General features: G+C 46.6%; 1 protein-coding gene across 5 annotated transcripts in view; it reads left to right on the forward strand.

Moving 5' to 3' along the window:
- BAHCC1 (BAH domain and coiled-coil containing 1) overlaps window positions 1-20,878 on the forward strand; it is a 107,224-nt gene that overhangs the window by 74,179 nt on the left and 12,167 nt on the right. For 4 of the 5 annotated variants that reach the window (XM_075279330.1, XM_075279329.1, XM_075279331.1 and 1 more), the window contains 10 exons: window positions 2,986-4,701; window positions 5,924-6,026; window positions 6,131-6,339; window positions 6,644-6,802; window positions 7,126-7,316; window positions 7,403-7,781; window positions 10,542-11,363; window positions 16,043-16,230; window positions 16,332-16,468; window positions 16,732-16,842. In XM_075279330.1, coding sequence (XP_075135431.1) covers window positions 2,986-4,701; window positions 5,924-6,026; window positions 6,131-6,339; window positions 6,644-6,802; window positions 7,126-7,316; window positions 7,403-7,781; window positions 10,542-11,363; window positions 16,043-16,230; window positions 16,332-16,468; window positions 16,732-16,842 — 4,015 coding nt within the window. The remainder of the gene's footprint in view (window positions 1-2,985; window positions 4,702-5,923; window positions 6,027-6,130; window positions 6,340-6,643; window positions 6,803-7,125; window positions 7,317-7,402; window positions 7,782-10,541; window positions 11,364-16,042; window positions 16,231-16,331; window positions 16,469-16,731; window positions 16,843-20,878) is intronic. The other variant, XM_075279333.1, reaches the window with a different exon arrangement.

The following is a 20,878-nucleotide window of genomic DNA, read 5'->3' on the forward strand; positions in this document are numbered from 1 at the left end:
ATTGGCAAATCGGTATAATTGGCTCAAATTTCCGATGGCGGAATCCTATTTCCCTTGTCTAAGTCAACGTGGTCCGTATACGCGCGCGATGCCTTATAGGTAGGAAATATGGCGCTGGAATAGGAAACTCGTTTCTCAGATTCGCTTATATGAATGAATGAATGAACATTTTTTTATATTAATTACATTTTTTATTTTTTTTCCCTTTTATTTTATTTAATTTAATTTTATTTCTAATTTTTATTTATTTTTTAATTTTTTTTTTTTTTTTTGGTGTTGTTCCACCCTGTTGTCTCTTTAATGATATTAGTAACTAAACAGTCATGAGACTTATCGCTAAGCTGTAGTTTATTCTGCACGGATTGCTCATCCCGTTTAGGTGTGGCTTTTATTATTATAAAAAAAAATTCTTTCCTGGTGTATCATAAATAAAAGTCGGCCTGGCTTGATAGACAGGTGAATACATGAGTCAATTATTTCCATCGGCAAAGCTTGGTTGCCCAAAATTCTGATCGCATGGCTATTTGCGTTCAGTAACAGCGCCACACTTGTCCACAGGTTGTGTGTGGTATTACAGCAGCCCTATTCAGTTCTGCGGAACTGGACTGCGATACCAGTCATGACCCATGGATCAATGTGGCAAAGAGAACATATGAAAGATCTAGTTGGACCCTACAATCTGTTTAGTGGGACAAGTCACCTGAAGGTTCACTGAACCACAAATCATACTGATCTTTGGAAGAACAGGTCTGGACTAGGAAGATGGTTGATAGTGAGGATCTAATAGGATGGTGGATGATAGTGAGGACCTAGTAGGAAGGTGGTCAATAGTGAGGACCTAGTAGGAAGGTGGTTGATAGTGAGGACCCAGTAGGATGGTGGTGGATAGTGAGGACCTAGTAGGAAGGTGGTTGATAGTGAGGACCTAGTAGGATGGTGGTTGATAGTGAGGACCTAGTAGGAAGGTGGCTGATAGTGAGGACCTAGTAGGAAGGTGGTTGATAGTGAGGACCTAGTAGGATGGTGGTGGATAGTGAGGACCTAGTAGGAAGGTGGTTGATAGTGAGGACCTAGTAGGATGGTGGTTGATAGTGAGGACCTAGTAGGAAGGTGGTTGATAGTGAGGACCCAGTAGGATGGTGGTTGATAGTGAGAACCCAGTAGGATGGTGGTTGATAGTGAGGACCTAGTAAGATGGTGGTCGATAGTGAGGACCTAGTAGGATGGTGGTTGATAGTGAGGACCTTGTAGGAAGGTGGATGATAGTGAGGACCTAGTAGGATGGTGGTTGATAGTGAGGACCTAGTAGGAAGGTGGTTGATAGTGAGGACCTAGTAGGATGGTGGTTGATAGTGAGGACCTAGTAGGAAGGTGGTTGATAGTGAGGACCTAGTAGGAACGCGGTTGATAGTGAGGACCTAGTAGGAAGGTGGTTGATAGTGAGGACCTAGTAGGATGGTGGTTGATAGTGAGGACCTAGTAGGAAGGTGGCTGATAGTGAGGACCTAGTAGGAAGGTGGATGATAGTGAGGACCTAGTAGGATGGTGGTGGATAGTGAGGACCTAGTAGGAAGGTGGTTGATAGTGAGGACCTAGTAGGAAGGTGGTCGATAGTGAGGACCTACTAGGAAGGTGGTCTATAGTGAGGACCTAGTAGGAAGGTGGTTGATGGTGAGGACCTAGTAGGAAGGTGGTTGATGGTGAGGACCTAGTAGGAAGGTGGTTGATGGTGAGGACCCAGGGACACGTGATCATTGACCTCTCCCTATAAAGGCCCTGTTGCCGCGAGAGTGTCCCTAGCAAGCAGTCTGAGCTTCCTCAGGCTAAGTTTAGATGTACATTTATTTGCAGATCCCTTTTAAGAATCTGTGAATTGAATGCATGTGATATTTTATCTTCTGTCCATGTTCTGGTGACCATCCGAGAATATTCTGGATCTCCGCTCAGTTTTCTAGAAGGAACTCTGCTCTGCCAGGCATACATTGAGTGTAGGAGGAATCTGACCTTTAAGTAATCGAAAATGTATATTGATACTGTGTCCATATATAGCGGCCCGGTCGTTTCCCAGCAGGGTGGGAGGAAGATTTATTCCCTCTTGGTTATAAACTAGAACTCTGTTTCCTGCGTCGGTGCCAGCTGAATGCCACGGTGTCTTTTTTCTGCCTCTGGCTTACAATTTGTCTCCATTAAAGTTGTATTTTGACTGTCCAGAAATGAACAGGTGGAGAGATGTCGCTCGAGTGTAACCCAAGCCCACTGGGGCCTGGTCGAGCTGATTTCGGGAGAGTCCAGGCCCTGAACCTCTTGCGCTGACAGAGATTTCTCTTAATAGGAGCTCACCTTTCACAATATTGTGGTTTTCCCCTAATCCTTGGAAATGGCGAGCCAATGTATTCTGTCTCCGTTTGATTGAATCGGTGAGGGAGGCAAGAACACGAAGAAGACTGGAGATGTTTTTGGGAAAAAAAATATGGGGAAGCTGAGTTGCAACCTATATGGATTCTACTGTAACTTCTCTAGTAGTTGCCCCCTAAGATTTCCATTACACTCCCAAAGGGCAAATCCGCCCAGTTGTTACCAGATCTTCTGCTTTTACGTTGTAGAGGACCTGCTTGTTCAAGGTTCAGAAAAACATGGCTGCTTTCTTCGATAGACGCACCACACCTTTCATTGGGTTGCGTCTGGTTTGGAGGCCTATATGGCACCATAAAATGGGATATGCCCAATTTATGGGGTGGCAGTTCCTTACTGACATTTCATTTTCTACGAGTAGAGAAGGGTATAGAGTGGCAGCCATATTGGTTGTCGTTGAGGTTTTGCGGCCAAAAGATTAGACAAACTTGGCTGGTTTCTTCCAAAGGTGCCATATGGTGGTAGCCACTCAGGCCATCAAGATTGTTTAGATCTTACCTGTTGGTTTTTAGAAAATGTTGTATCTGTATCATGATGATCTTTCCTAAAATAGTGTCTTCTTTATTATTGCAGATAATTTCTATTTGCGGAACCTTCCAACCCAACCGACCCTCCTGTCAGCCAATCACAATTTCCCCAGCATTGCACGGGCAGCTCCTGGTCATCCCATCGGCTCCTGTAGTCGGGACAGAGAGAACAGCCACATGCAGAAATCTTCTAAGGACACTGACCGTTTTCTGGGGGGCACAGAGTTGAATAAGGAGAAAATGGGTAAAGGGGACCTGAAGGAGAGGCACTTGGAGGATGACGGCAAGGAGAGGCAGAAATTGGTGCTGCCCATGTCCATGGACAGTCATTGCAAGGAGGACATGCACCAGAGAGTATCGTGCGATAACCGGACCAAGCATCTGAACTCTTGCCTAATGACCTCAAAGGTGCTCAATGGGGACCCCAGTAAAGCATTGCTGTCCAGCTGCACTGTTGGGGCAGGGATGCCTCGTCAAAGTAGCCAGAATCGATGTGCCAAAGACGTGAGATCCGACCGGTCCTATCCCCAGCATGAGCCCCAGCAACCTTACAGCGAGTGCCTAGAGCGGAGGCAAATGCTCCACCACTCTGTGTCATACACTGTCCCATCCAGTCTCCCCAGCATTCCTGCTCCACTTAACACCTCCACTGGCTCATTCCCCTGTCTGCAGCTTCATTCCAACTCGGACGTTGTATGCTCTTTGCAGGACAAGTCTGGCAGGGATCTAAAGATGGGCAGGCCCACGTTAGTGCCTTCCGTGGGGCACTTCACCGACAAAAGCCGGCCTTTTCAGGTGACCCAGGATAACTGCCATATGGACAGAGGGGTAGATGGAAAAGACAAGAGCCACGATATGCACTCTGACTCCCACCCTCCTGGGTCTTACGCTAATACATTCTCCCACTTAAAAGCTGAGTCTAAAGGGGATAGGAGGTCGGAGTGGCCACAGAACACAGCCGCAAGGATCAAAAACTTGGACTTTTCAAATAGTGGAAATTCAGAGACTGTTATGCAGAGGGGCATGGACAAGGCCTCGTACTTTGATATGTCTGCACCACAAGACTGTCCCCGTCCTAATAACCAGGATGCACATTGTATAAAAACCAGCCAGTCCTGCTGCACTTTAGATCGGTCCTCCAAGGATTCCCAGGTGCACAGCTCTCAAAAAGTTGCAAGGATACGGCACCAGCAGCACAGGCCGACAGACATGGAGCAAACGGGGAGTAGCCAAGATGCAAAAAGAAAGACCATTGAACTCAGCTCCTTGGGCTATAATGGGCCACATTTGGCCCCGTGGACAGAACCTCCCATGCCTATCGGTGAGGAGAGAAAGAACTCTTACCTTGACCCATTTAGCACAAGTTTACAACAGGCTGCACTGATGACTCCAGGCCCTCCTCTGAGCCAGGAAATGCAAGGCCCCACAGATGAGGTGTCTGCCATGAAAAACCTGCTAAAATACAGCAATCAAGCACTTATTGTGGGTCAAAGGACCCCCTTTGTGGGGTTGGGGAACATGAAAACCAGCTGTTCCCACCAAGAAATTAAGTTCCACGGAAATAACAAGTGCCAGCCTGAACAAGAGAGGATGGACTGTGCCCGGAGCAGAGAGAATGACAACTCTCATGGGGAAGGGGAAGTCAGGCAGCCTCCTGTTGGCATTGCTGTGGCGGTGGCCCGTCAAAAAGATACCAGCAGCCGCCATGAGTCTTATGGTTCAGGTTCAAGTCGGCAGAGCAGGAATAACGTGTCTCAGAAAGGTGGGTACAATCTGGGAAAAAGTTGGTAGTGTTCTACCTGGGGCAACCATGACCTAAAAACATGTTCTGATTTTGGTTTTGGACTAACCCACCATTTTTTTTTGTATGTTCCTGAACTTGTTTGTTGGCTTTTGTCTCGTTTTCTACCATTATAACATAACCTATCGATGTATATCAGCCCAACTGCCCCCCCAAAAAAATATCTGGACTCCATTACGTCAATGGTTAATTGGGTGGGGTAGTTTGCACATACAACATTGTGTTCTGTGTCTCGCTTATCGAAAGGAAAGTAAAAGTGTGCCGAGTCTTGTGGTCACGTGTTTTAGAGTAGAGACTGGTACATGACTGTTTTGGAGGTGTGACTCATACCCTTACGGTCTTCGCATTGGGGGAACGTCACTCTTATCTGGATTTTAGAGTACTTAATATGAAGACAGGCGAGCTAAGCTACGACTATAGTGGTGTCAGATGGATGGCACTGCTGTTAACACGTGGAGCTATGGACACCCAAACCTTTACTTTGTGCCAGGAGTCGGTGGCTAAGTTAAGAAACCTGCTAAATCAGGATTTGCACAGTGGATTCCACCGGGAGGAAGCATTTTGTGAGTGGGAGGCGTGAGGTTCCTGTCTGATGTGTGATGAGAGTGATGTCACCATGTGGTTTGGGAAGGGGGGGGACCAACGGAGAGGGGAGGGGATAGGGTGTTGGCAGTAAAATAATATCCGGGGTTACCAGAAGCCCTTGGCTTGCTTAGAACATGTGGCTTTCATTAGCCGGCCTCTGGGCCAGTCTCCCGATGAGACATTGCTTTCAGTTGTCTAGTCGGTTGGCAAGATCTTTACAATTAAGATGTTAACCCCTTCTTGATCTCTTCTCACTACCGAACTTAGGGTGTCTTTTTTTAATGTTCTGAGTGTCTCGGCTTCTTCTCATTGGACGATGTCCACCTAGATCTGATGCTCGTGCTACACGCAAATGTCTAAGTTGTGCCCTAGTCGTATTCCCTATACATTGATATATATTGTCTCCATGAGTTGCTTGGGTGGTAGAAACGATGAAGACCATGTCACCTCGAGTGGTGCTTCAGGGAAATAAACCAGATCTATATGGATAAATATCCTACTCTATGTAGAAGTCAACACCTTCTCAATGGAAGATCTGCTTATGGTATACATGAATAGCCTTTTGTGTTGCCGCTGACCCCTTCCATTCTTTCCGTAGGCTCTGGTCGGTCCATGCATGTGATTGACTTGGACGCAGAAGAAGAGAGGAACCGTCTTTGTGATGAGAGGCTAGGGATCCCTGGCAGAGACCTTTTAATGCAGTGAGTAGTTGTCAGGTCTATACAACAGACTCCCTTCTTCTCGCTCTTTCAGGAATGTGGACTCCTAATCCTGTTTCACACCTTTCATGTCCCATTCCTTTTAGAGAAAACAAGGACTTGGTTGAGTTCGCTAGAATCCATCCTTCCAGTGGCTGCCCTGGTGACCTGACCCCTCATCTTATGATAGCGAGTGGTTCTTCTCTTCAAGCCAGCCAACTAGGAGCTGATCCTACGCCACATACGCACCCAACCCATCCCCATTGGTTGCCCAGAACAAGGAGTCCTTCCATATGGATGGGTGGCCCTTCATACAGTGAGTATGCTCATTTCTAGACGCTGTACGGGTCTACATGGGTTCTTTGCCCTAATGCCAGCCAGCTGACGCTGCAGTTCTGTGCGGGCACGGGCTTGTCCGAGATGCGCTCGCTTGAAGGAATACGGTCTTAAAATGGTGTCGAGTAACTTGGCACTCAACACCATTTGGAAATGCTCCCGTGCCCTGGCACTTGCAAGGAATTTTATTTTATAAGAAAATATATCATTTGATCTATAATGGATGCGAAAAATCTCAGAGTCCTCCAAGTTGTGTAAACTGTAGCTAATCTGTCTGCCACCAGGTATTAGTCACCCAGCTTTGCATCAGAACCTGCCCCCAGGATTCCCCCCATCTATGCCTAGTGCCATGCAACCAGTGTTCCCCCTATCACAGGAACCTCCTGCCCAACTGGTCATTCTACCTCCGGAGCCCTCTCCCCACACTGCTCCACACTCTCTTGGTAAGTTAGTAAGGGCAATACATTTTGTTTAAAATTTTATTGTGTTGAAGCTTTATGCACAGTGGCGCCACCTGGTGGCCTATTTGTCTTGAAAAACTGTTAATGGTATGTTTTATATGCAATGTTGTGCCATAAGTGAAGATAGAAGTCATACTCGGTCAAGATAAGAGGACAGGCAAGGGGCGATCTTGCAATTTAAGTGTAGAGTTCAAATTATATATGGACGGCGTGTCACTTTGCACGGTAGATTGCAATTGTTATAATTGGCTCTAGTGGTACGGACTGCTAAGCATTCTCATTTTTGCTCCCCTCTCCACCCCCAGCTGATGTCATGGATCAGGCTTCTTTGTGGCCTCCGATGTACCCTGGCAGAGGACCCGCCTCTCACCTCCAGCACCCAGGACAGCTCCCGGTCTACTCGCGGTCACAGTTTCTAAGGCAACAGGAGCTTTACGCCCTGCAACAGCAAAGGGCAGCGCAAGCTCTAGAGCTTCAAAGGCAAAGCCATCTTCAAGTATGTCAAGACTAGAGTTCTTACGTTTTAATGATTGCTTCCATTCCACGTGTGGCGCTAACGTAACGTCTCGCATCTTTCTGTAGAGAAAAACCGAGGATCATCTGCCAGAGTCTGACGACCCACCAGAAAAGGCTGCAAAGCCCCATAGTAAAGCAGATGCCTTAAACACTTCCAAGAGCCAGACCCCACCCAGCCTGCTGCTTCCGCCACCCTCTGCTCCTGCACAACCCAAACTTTCACCCTGCTCACACTCGCCTGCCCTACGGCCTCCGTCCAAATGCCCCACGCCCCGGCCACTGGCCCCATGCACTTTACCGGCCTGCCCTGACGGAAGCTCCGCCTTGGTGCCCAGCTCCCCAGCTGTTAGCCCTGTGCCCGTTCAAAGCTCCAAGGGGAAAGAGGGAGAAGATCGAAGAGGAGAAGGGCAACCCCCTAGAGATTATCCCAAATCACTGGAACCAGGTAGGTTGACATTGACATTGTTCAAGGAGTTCATTGGCGCTAAAGAGGTTAACAGTAGCTCGAAGGAAGGAAAAAAAATCGGAGGTGGAACGGGAGGGGGCAGGGATCCATCCCGTCAAATGAATTGCAGCACTATTGATTGCCTTTTAAATTAAAAACATATTTGCATGCCGCAAGGCCCATTTGTCACCATGTCTCCTCTGCGTATGGTTGGAAAGCTGTTCCCCTCTCCACCGTAGGCTCTGCCGGCCCAGGGCTGAATCATGACAGCGTATTCCTGGCGCAATCAAACACTTATGGAGTTAAAATTAGAAGTCCTAAAGTCCCACTCCTCATATTCTGGGAAGAACTTGCTTCATGGGTCCCGAAGCCTCACTGGCTTGGGATCACAGAACGTTACGTCCTACTTCAAAGACCGGGGCTGCGTCTTAACCTCAAGGTTATGAGTCATAGACGTCTCCTTGAACTGTTCTTGTGCGAGGGGATAAAACCGGTGGAGTGATATTCTGTTCATCTGGCCATGCTGTCAGGAGGGTGGAAGGATACCATTAATAACCCTATGACGATGAGCAGCCGTGGAGGGGAAGGGGGGGCATTGCCAACTTCGGGCACCTTCAGAGCCTTCTCAAGACAGAGTGATAACATTTATTTCCTAGTCCTCAGTCTGTGTCAGCTGCATAAACACCCAGAAAACAGCCAGGGTAATGAGTCCCGCTGGCTCCATCCATCTTCTCAACCTGTCTCCTCCACCCCCCACCCACCCATGTCCATCTATCTCCTCCGCTTTCAATCATTCACCCTCCCTTTTATGCAGTCTCTCACTTCATCCATCTAATGCTGGGTCTGGTCATGTCTCTACTTTTCTCTCCTTCCATCATTCCCCTCTTTTTCTCACGCTTGCATCTTCCACTCCATTTCTCATTGTCGCCCCTCTCTTTTTACACCTCCCACGTCCTCCTGAATAGTGCCTCTGTCCGGTGGGCTAGCAACAAGGAGAAGCCCAAGAGCTTTCATGTCATCAAATTTTCACATTATTCCTCTCGGACGCTTATTGTCGTTCCGTTTTCAGATTTTAATTTTCTTAAAGCTTGACTTTTGCACTTGACCTGCCTAGTCGGCCATCTTGATCCAGAAGTCGGTCTGGAGGAGTTCTCATGGGATCCAAGTAGATGTCAGGGGGTTAACTAGTTAATTTTTCTTAACCATATTTTCCTTTAAGTTGTCCCTATTCTGATTATTATTCCTCGAAGGGAATGTCCTCTTAAGGACTGTTGCCTAGGCCTATTTTGGTGACCCCCTGCACTAATAAAGTAACAAGAACACCTTGTTTTTTTTAAATACATTTCTATATTAATGTACTGGCGTAGTATTCCAATAGTAGTCAATTGGTATAGAAACCCCAAGCACTGTTTCCCTTACAAAGAAGAACTTCACCTCCTCCACCATCTACAACTCTTTGCATCCTTCAATAGACACCCCTCCACTGATTCCAATGCAGTTGGAATTTTTTCTCTAGCCCTTACCATTCCCGAGCAATCATTTCTATTAGTTTCCGAATAGTTACGCTCTCTGCTGTTAGGTGGGCGGTCCCTGGTCTCTCTGCCTAGTCAAGGACCGCCCACCTGATAGTAGAGGGTATAATTGTGCTGAAATTAACAGGAGTGATTACTCTGGAATGGTAGGGACTAGAGAAAAAATTCCAACTGCGTTAAAATCAACGACACAACAACTATTGAAGGATGTAAAGACTTGGAGTTGAGGAAAGGTCCTCTTAAAATCAAAAGTTGACCAGTATGACCACCATTAGGGGGAGGTGACCTTTCAGACTTTTGAATAGTAATTGTACTATCTTATGATAGATTTCCTCCTGGGTGACAACCAAGTGGCAACTGGGGGTCTAGAAGATCATTCTTGGAGGTTATTTTGGGTGGTTGCCTCATCATCGTTCTGTACATGGGGAATGGGTGCCCCATACCAAACATTAAAGTTAGGCCCCAGCTTGACACCACCACACTCCTAAACTCTTAACAGAACAGGAGATCCTTTAGACCCAAATCCTATTTTCATGACAAGTACACAGCAACCTCGAAAGAGGCTACTACAGGAGTCCACCATTCCCGACTCTTCACATGTTTGAACTTATTTGGCAGCACATTTCTCGATACTGGCAACAGTCGACGAACACACTTCAACTAATCTTTGGCCAATTGTTCCTAAAACTAAGTTTGCTTGTGATCATCACAGACAGGTTTTTTTATTTTCTCTTGGCCAACATCACCCAAATCCAAAAACAATTCAGTTGTAGGAAGTGGAAAATGAATTGCCAAAAATAGAGAACAGTTATATGAACCGTCTCTCAGGCCCGGATCAGATCGTTCCCCTCTCCGCAACGAAAAATGCAGAGAGAAAAGTCCTGCAAGTAGTGCTTTCCTCTCCGTGTTTTTGGTGTGGAGACCACACAATTGGAAAGCCATGTGCAGATGTGAATATCTGATGGGTCTCCAAAATTATCCGAAAGTCCAAGTGGGAGATTCTTTCCAGGTCCGTACATAAGTTGTCAAGGCCCAAGTAAACTCTACCTATTTAGGCGTGGCGCCTTGATAAAATAAAAAATGACTTTTTGGAGTAAGTAGTAAGACCTTCATGGTTGTAAGAAATGGTTTGCTCATTGAAGATTGGCTTCAAATTTTTGTTCTTTTTTGTTTATTTTTAAATATATTTAGGTTCCTTTTACCTATTTTTGTTATTTCTCTGTCCCAGATCTGCCTCCTGGATATACCTACCCAGAGGTTGTCCAATCCTATACCTCTCCATCTCCCCACCATGTGCACTCTGCGGACACTGCTGATCCTGAAACTATGCAAACAGCATCAACTGCGGCAGAACCCGAGCAGTCCAGGACGTTTACCCCTTCCAAAAAATCCCCATGTCACACACCGGTTGTCGGGGACTCTTTGGAGGACAACCAGGAATTGCCTCGCTTAGGTGAGACGGATCTAAGTGAGATTTGTAGCCAAGAACCCCAGGTTTCCAAGTCCCAGGAGTGTGATCAAGGCATGGCCAGTGTGAGTTTGGATGAGCCCGAGACTAACGTGGAAGAGAAGGAACATGTAGAGTCTCAAGGTTTCGAAACCAGTGAAGAGAAGGAACAAAGTGATGGTTGTAACACTGAGGGCACATCAGCTGAAGAGTTGCCAAACATTTCTCAGGAGCCACCTGAGGCTTCAGTGACTGTGGAGGATCCTGATGACAAGGCTGGTAGCGATGTAGATCAGACTTTGTTACAAGAGGTCAATAATGACCTGGAGTCTGCTGATGTACAGGCAGAAAACGATGAGCATCTGACTCCTTCACCACCTTGCTCACCAGCTGAAATGGACCATCTTAAATCCTTCTATAGTCTGGATACCCTCATAGCTGCCAGTATCTCCTTAGGAGAGCTCCCCTCCATTGATGAAGAGGGGGGCTTCTTTCCAGCTGCCGACTCTTCATCTTTTCCCACAAGCTCAGGTATTCATGGGATTGCTCTGCTCAGCGAGTTAGCAGATTTGGCTCTACAAGACCAACTGCAAGATGCGAAAGGTAAGCGATCTTTCTACAACGTTTTTCAGCAGTACCAATACTCACCACTAGGGCCCTTCATGTTTTTGTGACTCCAGTTTGGCTGTATTGTTTAAAGGGGTTCTACCATTAAAATCAAATTTTTTGTCGATCACACGTAGGAATAGCCGTAAAAAGGCTATTCTTCTCCTACCTTTAGATGTCTTCTCCGCGCCGCCGTTCGATAGAAATCCAGGTTTTCATCCGTATGTAAATGAGTTCTCTCGCAGCACTGGGGGTGGTCCCCAGCGCTCAAACAGCACTGGAGGCATCCCCAATGCTGCGAGAGAAATCTCCAGCGCTGCCTCCATCTTCTTCAGGAACGGCCTCTCTTCGCATCTTCTTCCGACACTGGGGGTCAAACTTCTAGGCCTCGGGCAGAGCCGACTGCGCATGTCCACAGGCCACAAGAAAATGGCTGCTTACTTACTGTGTAAGCGGCCACTTTTCTTGTGGCTGTGGGCATGTGCAGTCAGCTCTGCCCGAGGCCCAAGGCCTAGAAGTTTGACCCCCAGCGCCGGAAGAAGATGCGAAGAGAGGCCGTTCCTGAAGAAGATGAAGTTGGCGCTAGAGAGTTCTCTGGCAGCATTGGGGACGCCCCCAGTGCTGTTTGAGCACTGGCACCGCCCCCAGTGCTGTGAGTGAACTCATTTGCATATTAACGAAAACCAGGATTTCTACGGAACGGTGGCTCGGAGAGGACATCTAAAGGTAGGAGAAGAATAGACTTTCTTAAGGCTATTCCTACGTGTGATCGCCAAAAAAATTGATTTTAATGATAGGATCTGTGATGTTGTTATAAGTACCCTGTTTCCTCGAAAATAAGACTGTCTTATATTCTCTTCCGAAATATATGACCTGTCTTATTTTCGGGGCGATGTCTTATGCAGCGACCGGAGCAGGGGACAATCGACAGTCATGCCGGCGCTTCCTTAGCGGAGCAGCGGCATGACTGCCAGTTGTAGGTGGTCCATGAGGTGAAGGGGGGGTGTCTTATTTTTGGGGAAACAGGGTATGTTCTGTTCTGCTTACTTATTCTGCTTTGTCTGCCTAGCAACAGTAAGGTAGTAAGGGAGGAGGAGCTGAGCTTAGGGGGAGGGGTTGTTAGACAGGGAGCCATGATGGAAGCACGAAATAAAGTGTTCTGATCTATAACAGTAATTATCTCACGGTGGACTTATTCCAGAAGGCCTGCACCCTCACGACAACACTACAGGATTCCTTTAAGATTCCAAAATCCAAATATTAGGTTGCTGCTTTTTCCCCTTCCTGCCTACTTTATGAACCTTGGCTTGTTCAAGTTGGCTGCTCTGCCTCGGCATAAGCCCACCGTTCAACAGGACCATTGAGATCCCCCCTAGTGATCCATTCTCGGTTGTAGTCCGTCCAATTCAGCTTCCAATAACCATTAAATTAAAAAAGTTTACACAATTTTTTCCCCCAAATTGTAGACATTTTTGGCCTCGTCGTTTGCTTCACGGGATCTATTGCAACGGAGCTCATTCGGCCAGTAAAGTGCGCAGCTCGCTACTGAAGTCTACAGCGTGCACTAATTATTTATAATAAGGCCTGGATAGGGTTAATAGACACCCTTTGAAGCTTTTCCAGAGGTCTGTAGGGAAAATAAGGGAAGGCTTTTCTATACTAAGAGCAGTTAAAAGCCCGGGATCGTATGCACTTAATTTCCCTGCTAGCTCAGTATTGTCATCTCCTGAGAGATTATTAAACCCAAACACTGCAGCCCGGGCCTCTAAGAGCAGCCTGCTAGTTAATCACAGACTCTTACTCTCCGCAGGGACCCCGAGCCCCCGACCTTCCCCTCCAAAGTCACTTTTTAGAGCAGCCATTAAGAGGGAGGATTTGATTTCCTAGTTCAGCAAATAAACACACTGCAGCGTAAAAGTGTGCAACGATACAGTGTGACCGTGCTCCGAGTCTCTAACCCGCACGTATAGCGCCCGAGGCGTGTTTGTTTTTGGTTTTTTTTGTAAAATGTTTTTGTGCGCGTAGTTGTTTTGGTTGTTGGCAATTGGGGTTTCGGACTATCAATGGTCACTTGCCCCAATTTTTTGAACATTTTTGCAACTTTTTGTATTTTATGATATTCTATATTCATTTCGTTATTCATTTCGACCCTTAGGGGTTAATTGTATAAAAAATTTTAGCAAACCCAGCCTTGTACGAGGGCCGTGGAGTGCCACTCACAGGAGCTTTCTGATGGTCAACTGTGACGTAAATGGTGGCATCACTGTCTTGTGTTGGACGTCAACCATACATGCAAGACAATGGGGATGGGGTCATCTTTTGGAACTTATGTCCCATTAGGCCCAAGGGTTGACCCGTCTATTATCCTATATAGTCTAATCATTGATGCCAGCGCTTTGCTTGGCAGATCTTTCATTTCGAGGCAGCAAGCCACGTTAAGCCCCTAGTTCTAAAATTGTGAAAATTTCCCAAAAATACCAAAGGTCCTTTTTTTGTAAATGGAGGCCCCTAAGTCCCATAACGACTTGGTTAATTGGCACAAATGCTAATTCGTCATGAAATTCTTGCCTTTACCTTTGCTCTCCATTGTTGAAGGACTAAGTAGATGTTGTAAAAGTCTTAACCCTATGAACGCCCGTTGGGTCCCTGCACAATGAAGCTCCCCAGTAAGCTGCGGCTAGGCCTTTCTTTGGCTGATGAATTATAAACCATGTAGTGTAATGGGGGTGATAATTAGCTGCATATTGCAGGCCGGCCCCTTTGTGTGTCTGTCATGGGACCCATCGGAAGTGCGTTGTCAGTTGGAAGACAGATGGGCACATGTGCCGGGCTGTGATATTGCACAGGAAGCCATACTTAAATAGGGCAATGTTCTCCAAGTAGCTTTTAGTATCGATTGCTTTTGCCATCGTGGATAAGGTAATGCACGGAAATGCAACCACATCAACCGTCTGGTGTCTGGAAGATGGTTCTCTAAACGCACTCGCGTGGGCATCTTTACAGGGAGTAGTGGCAATAATTGGCAACTTGCATGGTCCGTGGGGAGTTGCAACACCTCTTCTTACACCTGTTTGTTTGATAGAATCATTGCATTCTGTGCCGGGTGTTTTAATGGCTCTGGTTTATTATCATGGAGAGATGCGAAGAATTTATATCCTCAATATAATGAGAGAAAAAATACAATGGGGTTGGCTTGTCGAATCAAAATGTAGAAACGTAAGGACGAGGGCCTATGTATCATCCAGCTATGATGTAAAAAATATTTTAAAAAATATAAAAAATTTAACAATTTTTTTTGTGTTATCCACTCAGAATTTTTGAAACTTTTTGATTTTATTTTTTATTTATTTATTTTTAATTCATTTATTTTTTTGTTTATTTATTATTTTTTTTTCCAAAAATTGAGTTGTCCATTAGGCGGGGAGGGGTATTCAGTCTATACCTACAAGCAGGTTTTGTGCAGAATTTTATGTCTAATTTGTGTGACCATCCACTTTTATTGTAAAGAATTTTTGGAAAAAAAAAAAAAAGTTCTCATTGATACTGTATAGCCATAGCATTGACTCTTTCCCAAGCCAAGTCTACTATTAATATCTGTACAAATGCATTCATTTTTAATATATATATTTTTAAAGGGGTATTCTGGTAATAAATATTGATAACTGCCAGGTCAATGGGGGTCCAGTCTCTAAAACCGGGGTTCCCCATCTCCTGATGGAGCTTGGCCATCTTCTTTCTTAGACTTTGTATAGCATGGCACTATACTTGACTATCACTCAGTTCAACTGGAGAGTGGTGCCATAGGAACCCCAGTTTTTGTGATAGGTTGAGATCCCACCCTTCCTGATCTAGTAATATATGATTAAAGGGATCCTATCATTCGGATTGAATTTTTTGAACTAACGCGTCAGAATAGCCTTAAGAAAGGCTATTCGTTTCCTACCTTTAGATGTCTTCTCTGCGCTGCCATTCCGTAGAAATACCGGTTTTTACCGGTATGCAAATGAGTTCTCTCACAGCACTGGGGGTGGTTCCCAATGCTGCCAGAGAACTCTCCAGCGCCGCCTCCATCTTCTTCAGGAACGTTGTCTTCCTGTGTCTTCTTCCGGAGGAGGTGGTGAAACTTGTAGGCCTCGGGCAGAGCCTACTGTGCATGCCCACAGCCACAAGAAAAATTTTCTTGTGGCTGTGGGCATGCGCAGACGGCTTTGCCCGAGGCCTACAAGTTTCAAAGCCTGCGCAGGAAGAAGACACAGAAAGATGACGTTCCTAAAGAAGATGGAGGCAGCGCTGGAGAGTTCTCTGGCAGCATTGGGAACCACCCCCAGTGCTGTTTGAGTGCTGTGGCCCGCCCCCAGTGCTGCAGAGAGAACTCATTTAAGAAAAACGGTATTTCTACGGTATGGCAGTGCAGAGAAGACATCTAAAGGTAGGAGACAAATAGCCTTTCTTAAGGCTATTCCGACGTATTACGCACAAAAAATGCAAACTGAATGATAAGATCCCTTTAATTACTCAAGTACCGCTTTAATTTTTATTATATTATAAAATATTTCTAACCTATGACTTACCGTATGTGTATCAGTCCTCCAATAGCTATTTTGCCCAAGCTTTGAGTAACTTTCAAAATTCTTAAGTTATCATATTTTTAATTTTAATTTTTCCGCTTATTTTAGCTACTGAAGATGAATTGGTTGTCTCTGATCTTCAAGTTTTTGCAACCATTGCTGCTGCATGGTCTCTAGCCGAGGCTGATAGCCTAGAAGGTGCTAAGCCAACATGTCACCTTACCTGCTGCCCGAAACAGGCACCTCGTGTCCGCCTATCACGCCGGACGTATAGCTGGACACCTAAAACTAAACCTGTAAGTGAGGTGACCCATGTTCATCCAGACGACTATTGACTCCTACCCATTCCTGATGCAGCGTCATCTTAACTGGACCATTGTTTTTCCTCCACCCATAGGTCTGTCCACTGAAGGCTGCCATTGACCACCTAGACACCGAGGAGGTGGACATGCGAATGAAACTGGCGGAGATCCAGAGACGATACAAAGAGAAGCAAAGGGAGCTGGTGAAATTGCAAAGGAGACACGATCATGAGTAAGTGGATGTTTCTACAGATCTACCAAACGTGATGAAATGGAAGGAGAACCCAACTCTGACCATAATGGGTATCCAAGTCATCTAAATTGGAGGAGGGATGGTGCATGGATTGTATGGTATCCTCCATTATTGATCTGTCCATCACTGGACTGTTGAGGTTATGGTCAAGCCAGAAATATGTAGAGCTTGGAGCTGTTGAAATCGGCCATTTACCTGTGCCCATCAGGACACCATTAAATCAGACTCTCCTCCATTTACAGCAAAGAAGAGAGTTCTCGAAGTCCAGTCCGCCGGGGTCCAGGAAGGCCAAGAAAACGCCCGCACTGTCGTGCCCCCTCCACACACCGGCCGTATGAGAATAAGAAGACCAAGTAAGTTACCTGGAGACGTCTCTATACTGTTCCTCCATTGCCAGGTCCCGGTAGCCATGATGCGCAGTCCCCCGAGGACTGTATGTAAATATCGTACGAATGGATATATATTCTTACGCTCTCCTGGGATCTGTCTACGGTTCTTCAGGAGACGGATTTGGCCCTTCTGTTTATCTTAAGGCAGTGTCATTTCCATACGGTAGAAGTGGAGGGTCTTGTCTAAACCTGGCTGTCAGACCTTCACTTCCCAGCACCGGTCCTGTGTACACTCATTAAGAGCGGGAGGAATGTCTTCCAGTCAGCTCAATTCTACAATGCAAATATTGCCTTTATTCATTAACCTGCACTTAACACCCGCCGCAGTTTGGCCGTTTCGCTGTTGGGTTCGAGGACAGGATTTTTGCTCAAACTAAAACCATTGACTCAGATAAGGATTTTTTTTGCTAGGTCTTCATATATTTTTTCCATTTAAAGGGGAAGTCTACCTGTTGTGCACACTATCAGCAATATCTCCAATATTGTTTAAGGGCATATACTGGACTGGCTTTAGGCGAAGTGTGGTCCTGGGCCCCAATGATGCACACAGCTTAGGCCCATCAGATTGGTGGGGTTTCCATACCCAGCATCTCCACCGATCAGCTGCTTCTGGGCCAGACCCCTCACCAATCACCTCAATCCATGCTTCATCCTCCGCTACTGCAAAGCGGTCAGCGCTGAGGCGCCAAGGTCCTGAGTATTCAGGAGTACAGGCCTCGAATACTTAGTTACACTCTTGCAGTAGTTAAAGGGTCTCATGTCAGGGCCTACTTTAGAGATGAAGGACCTTGGCCAATTGCTCAGTTTGTCTCCTACCCCTGCCCTGCTGACCTTGGGTAGGAGACCTGCAAACCCTGCTGTAATGGCGGCCCTATTGGTAGTCAACCGGCATTGCCAAAAAAGGTCTATAGAACTGAGAAATGGGGAAAGGAATTTTTATCAACTTGGCAGGAGAGGACGACTCTGATTACTTTGTCACTGTTGATTTCTGGGTGGGAATGTTCTTTCAATGACAGACCCTTAAGGAGGACCTTTCACCACCTTCACCAACTCCTTCCATCCTTCAATGATTCTGAAACAGCCAGATTTTTTCCTCTAGCCCTCGCCGTTCTCGAGCAATCATTGCTGACCGTTTCAGCATCTGTACTGTCAGGTGGGTGGTCTCAGGCTATCTGCTCCAGCCCAGGACCGCCCATCTGACAATAGAGATCCTCATTAACATATTAGGTGCTGAAACTAACAGAAATGATTGCCGGGGCCTAGAGATAAAAACTAACTGCACCAGAATAAATGGGATTACACCTATTGAAGGATGGGGTGGGTTGGAGTTGATGGTGGACCTTCTATATCAAGAGTTGGAGTTGGAGTTGGGTTGGAGTTGATGGTGGACCTTCTATATCAAGGACCAGCAACCTCCGGGACATTGGGAGACTATTCTTCCCAGTATACACACTTGCTCGACTGTTCTCGAAACTCACCCAAGGTGCCTAGATCTTGATGGTTGTTGTAGTTTAACAACCGCTGGAGTCCCGAATGTTGCTGATCCCTATTCTATAGGATCAGGGGTGTAATTTTGAAGCTCCTGGGTCTCAATATCTACCATGTGTCCTTTATAATGTTGGAACCTTCATAGAAACCTATTCGAGCACCAAGTCCTGGACGTCGCTGCCATCTCTGCACCTCGGTATAGGATAGAGAACCTACTTAGAGGTTTTAGAACCCGGCCTTTCCCTTGATCCTGTCCCTTCCCACCCCTCGATGATCTCCCATTAGATGCATGTTGTTGAGGAAAGGGGGTGGTTCTCCCACAAAAGTGGCACACAGCACAGCCTAGAAACCCCCTGTCTGTGCCATGTAACCGCCTCTGGTCACATTACGGTGCCGCTCACTGGTTCCAGCGCTCTGCTATTACCCATTAACCGCCTGGTGCAGCTATTCTCGCACTCACGGGCCCTGTATAATTGTCCTTCTCTGCTACAAATTGCTTCTCCCGGCAGGACCATTTGCATAAATCCTCCGAGCTAGTCCAAACAGGATTGGAGAGTGTGTGCAATGCATCAAGCTCTATGATTTGGTAATAATAGTTAAATCTCTACTAAATGACTCCCTCAATTAAGACACCGGGAAAAAAAAAAAAAATGTCGGAGTTTTATGTCAGAAAACATTAGCAAACGTTGCGTGCTTGGAGGAAAGGGAGAGAGTCTACAAAAAGATGCCGTGTTTTGCTTGGCAGTGCCACTAGGGCAAGGGGCAGCTTATGCCTCCTGACCATAGCGAGGGGGGGGGGGGGTAGCAGGTTTTAGCTGAGCTGCTATTAAGGGACTTGCAAGTGTCTGGATTAATGCTGCCTGCCGACCGACCCCCCCCCCGATTCTCTGCTTCTCCCTCCTCCCTATTACACAAGCAGCTGTTTTACAGACTGTGGGCACAAGAGGCGGCTGAGTCATTAGTACTTAAAAAATAATCTGGGTAGCGGCATCTCGCCTTCCTCTGCCCTTTTTAAAGAGACACCTCTGTGTATTCATTAATATTGACAAATGTAGTAGTCCCCGATCCTGTACGCACGAGCCGAGCGCTTAGATGGCATCAGTTGTGTAATTAATGGGAAGGCGCTGGCAGCAGAGGGCGCTTGCGCTTCAACATAGGTGGGTCGGAAGAGAGAAGTGGTGGCCCATTGTGGGGATATCGACATAACCCCTTGGTGTCCAGTATGGGTAGAATCCACGACGTCAAGTGGTTTGACCCATTACAACACCTGCTACGCCCCCGCGCAAGACTGGTAGCATCGTGTAGCGCAATCGAGATACTGATGTCATAGGGATTGTGAGTGCCATAACTGATTGTCGGGGGTGCGGGGTGTCAAACACCCACCATTCACATATCACGACCTGTTCTGAGGATAGGTCATCAGGATAGAAGTCTTGGAACACCCCTTTAACACCAGAACCCAAATTTTTCTCTTTTTTTTTATTGCTGCCAGCATGAACTCTGGGTAAAGTACACGAAATCAGTACCTATAATCACTGGAGACAACGTCACGTGAGCTTGGGGGCATCTTTCCCGCTGGCACGGGTGACCCTTCCCGTCACAGACCAGGCCACTTCTTTTGTCGTAGTAGCTGCTTGCCAGACCAACCAAACCAAGCAGACTTTGCCCCAGCCTAACCCATGGCTCACCTAGTGCAGGAGTCATACCATGAGACATCTTAGAATGGAACCCGGGGTACAACTCTTAGGTCCGACCAGTTTTCTACCCGTTGTGTTATGCAGAACATTGAGAAAATGGTCTCCAATGGATTGAATGGCGAAGAGATGCCAACCAGTCTTGGGCAAGGACTCCATCTATAGCTGTTTACGGATCTACACGTAGGGTTTCTTACGAAGGAGGTTAACCCTTGACCTCCTTACGGGGTGATGGATCGGCACATGACAAACTTTCCTTTTGGGTCCATGTGTCATAGAACGAACCACCTTGGCAGAACGGTCCTTATTAGATACCACATCCCTAGGAGACCCTTGTACTCTTCTGGTGGAAGGGAAAAGGCAACCATTGTAGTTGTCAACAGGCTGACAACTACTAGCTGCCCCCCAAAAATAGTGAGCGTAGTCGTAGTCAAGTCTCTGGTTTATACAAGGGTTCAGGTTAAGACTATTCACTTCATAACCTCAACGTGACCCAAGAGGACATCTTGCGTGAAGTAGTTGAAAACAGACCCTTTCGACACAGGTGCATCTGGAAGTTTGCGATATGACTCATGGGAGATGAGGGCCATGAAAGGCCTTGCTTAAAATATTTCATCGTGAGCACTTATGTTGCGGTTTCCCGGAAGATGGATCCATTTGCCCCCTGTTGTTGATGGTGGTCGTCTATTCAGTCGCTCATTCCATACTGGCCCTACATGATAAAGCGCTAGCAATCTCCCGTCCGCATGGATGCAGGCTATACATCCCCGGGCCAAGAGCGCTGATAGTTTCCTAGCAACCCCCGCCTCCTCCCCTAA

This window comes from Leptodactylus fuscus, chromosome 6, assembly GCF_031893055.1.
Source record: "Leptodactylus fuscus isolate aLepFus1 chromosome 6, aLepFus1.hap2, whole genome shotgun sequence".
In the NCBI taxonomy this organism is placed as follows: Eukaryota; Metazoa; Chordata; class Amphibia; order Anura; family Leptodactylidae; genus Leptodactylus; species Leptodactylus fuscus.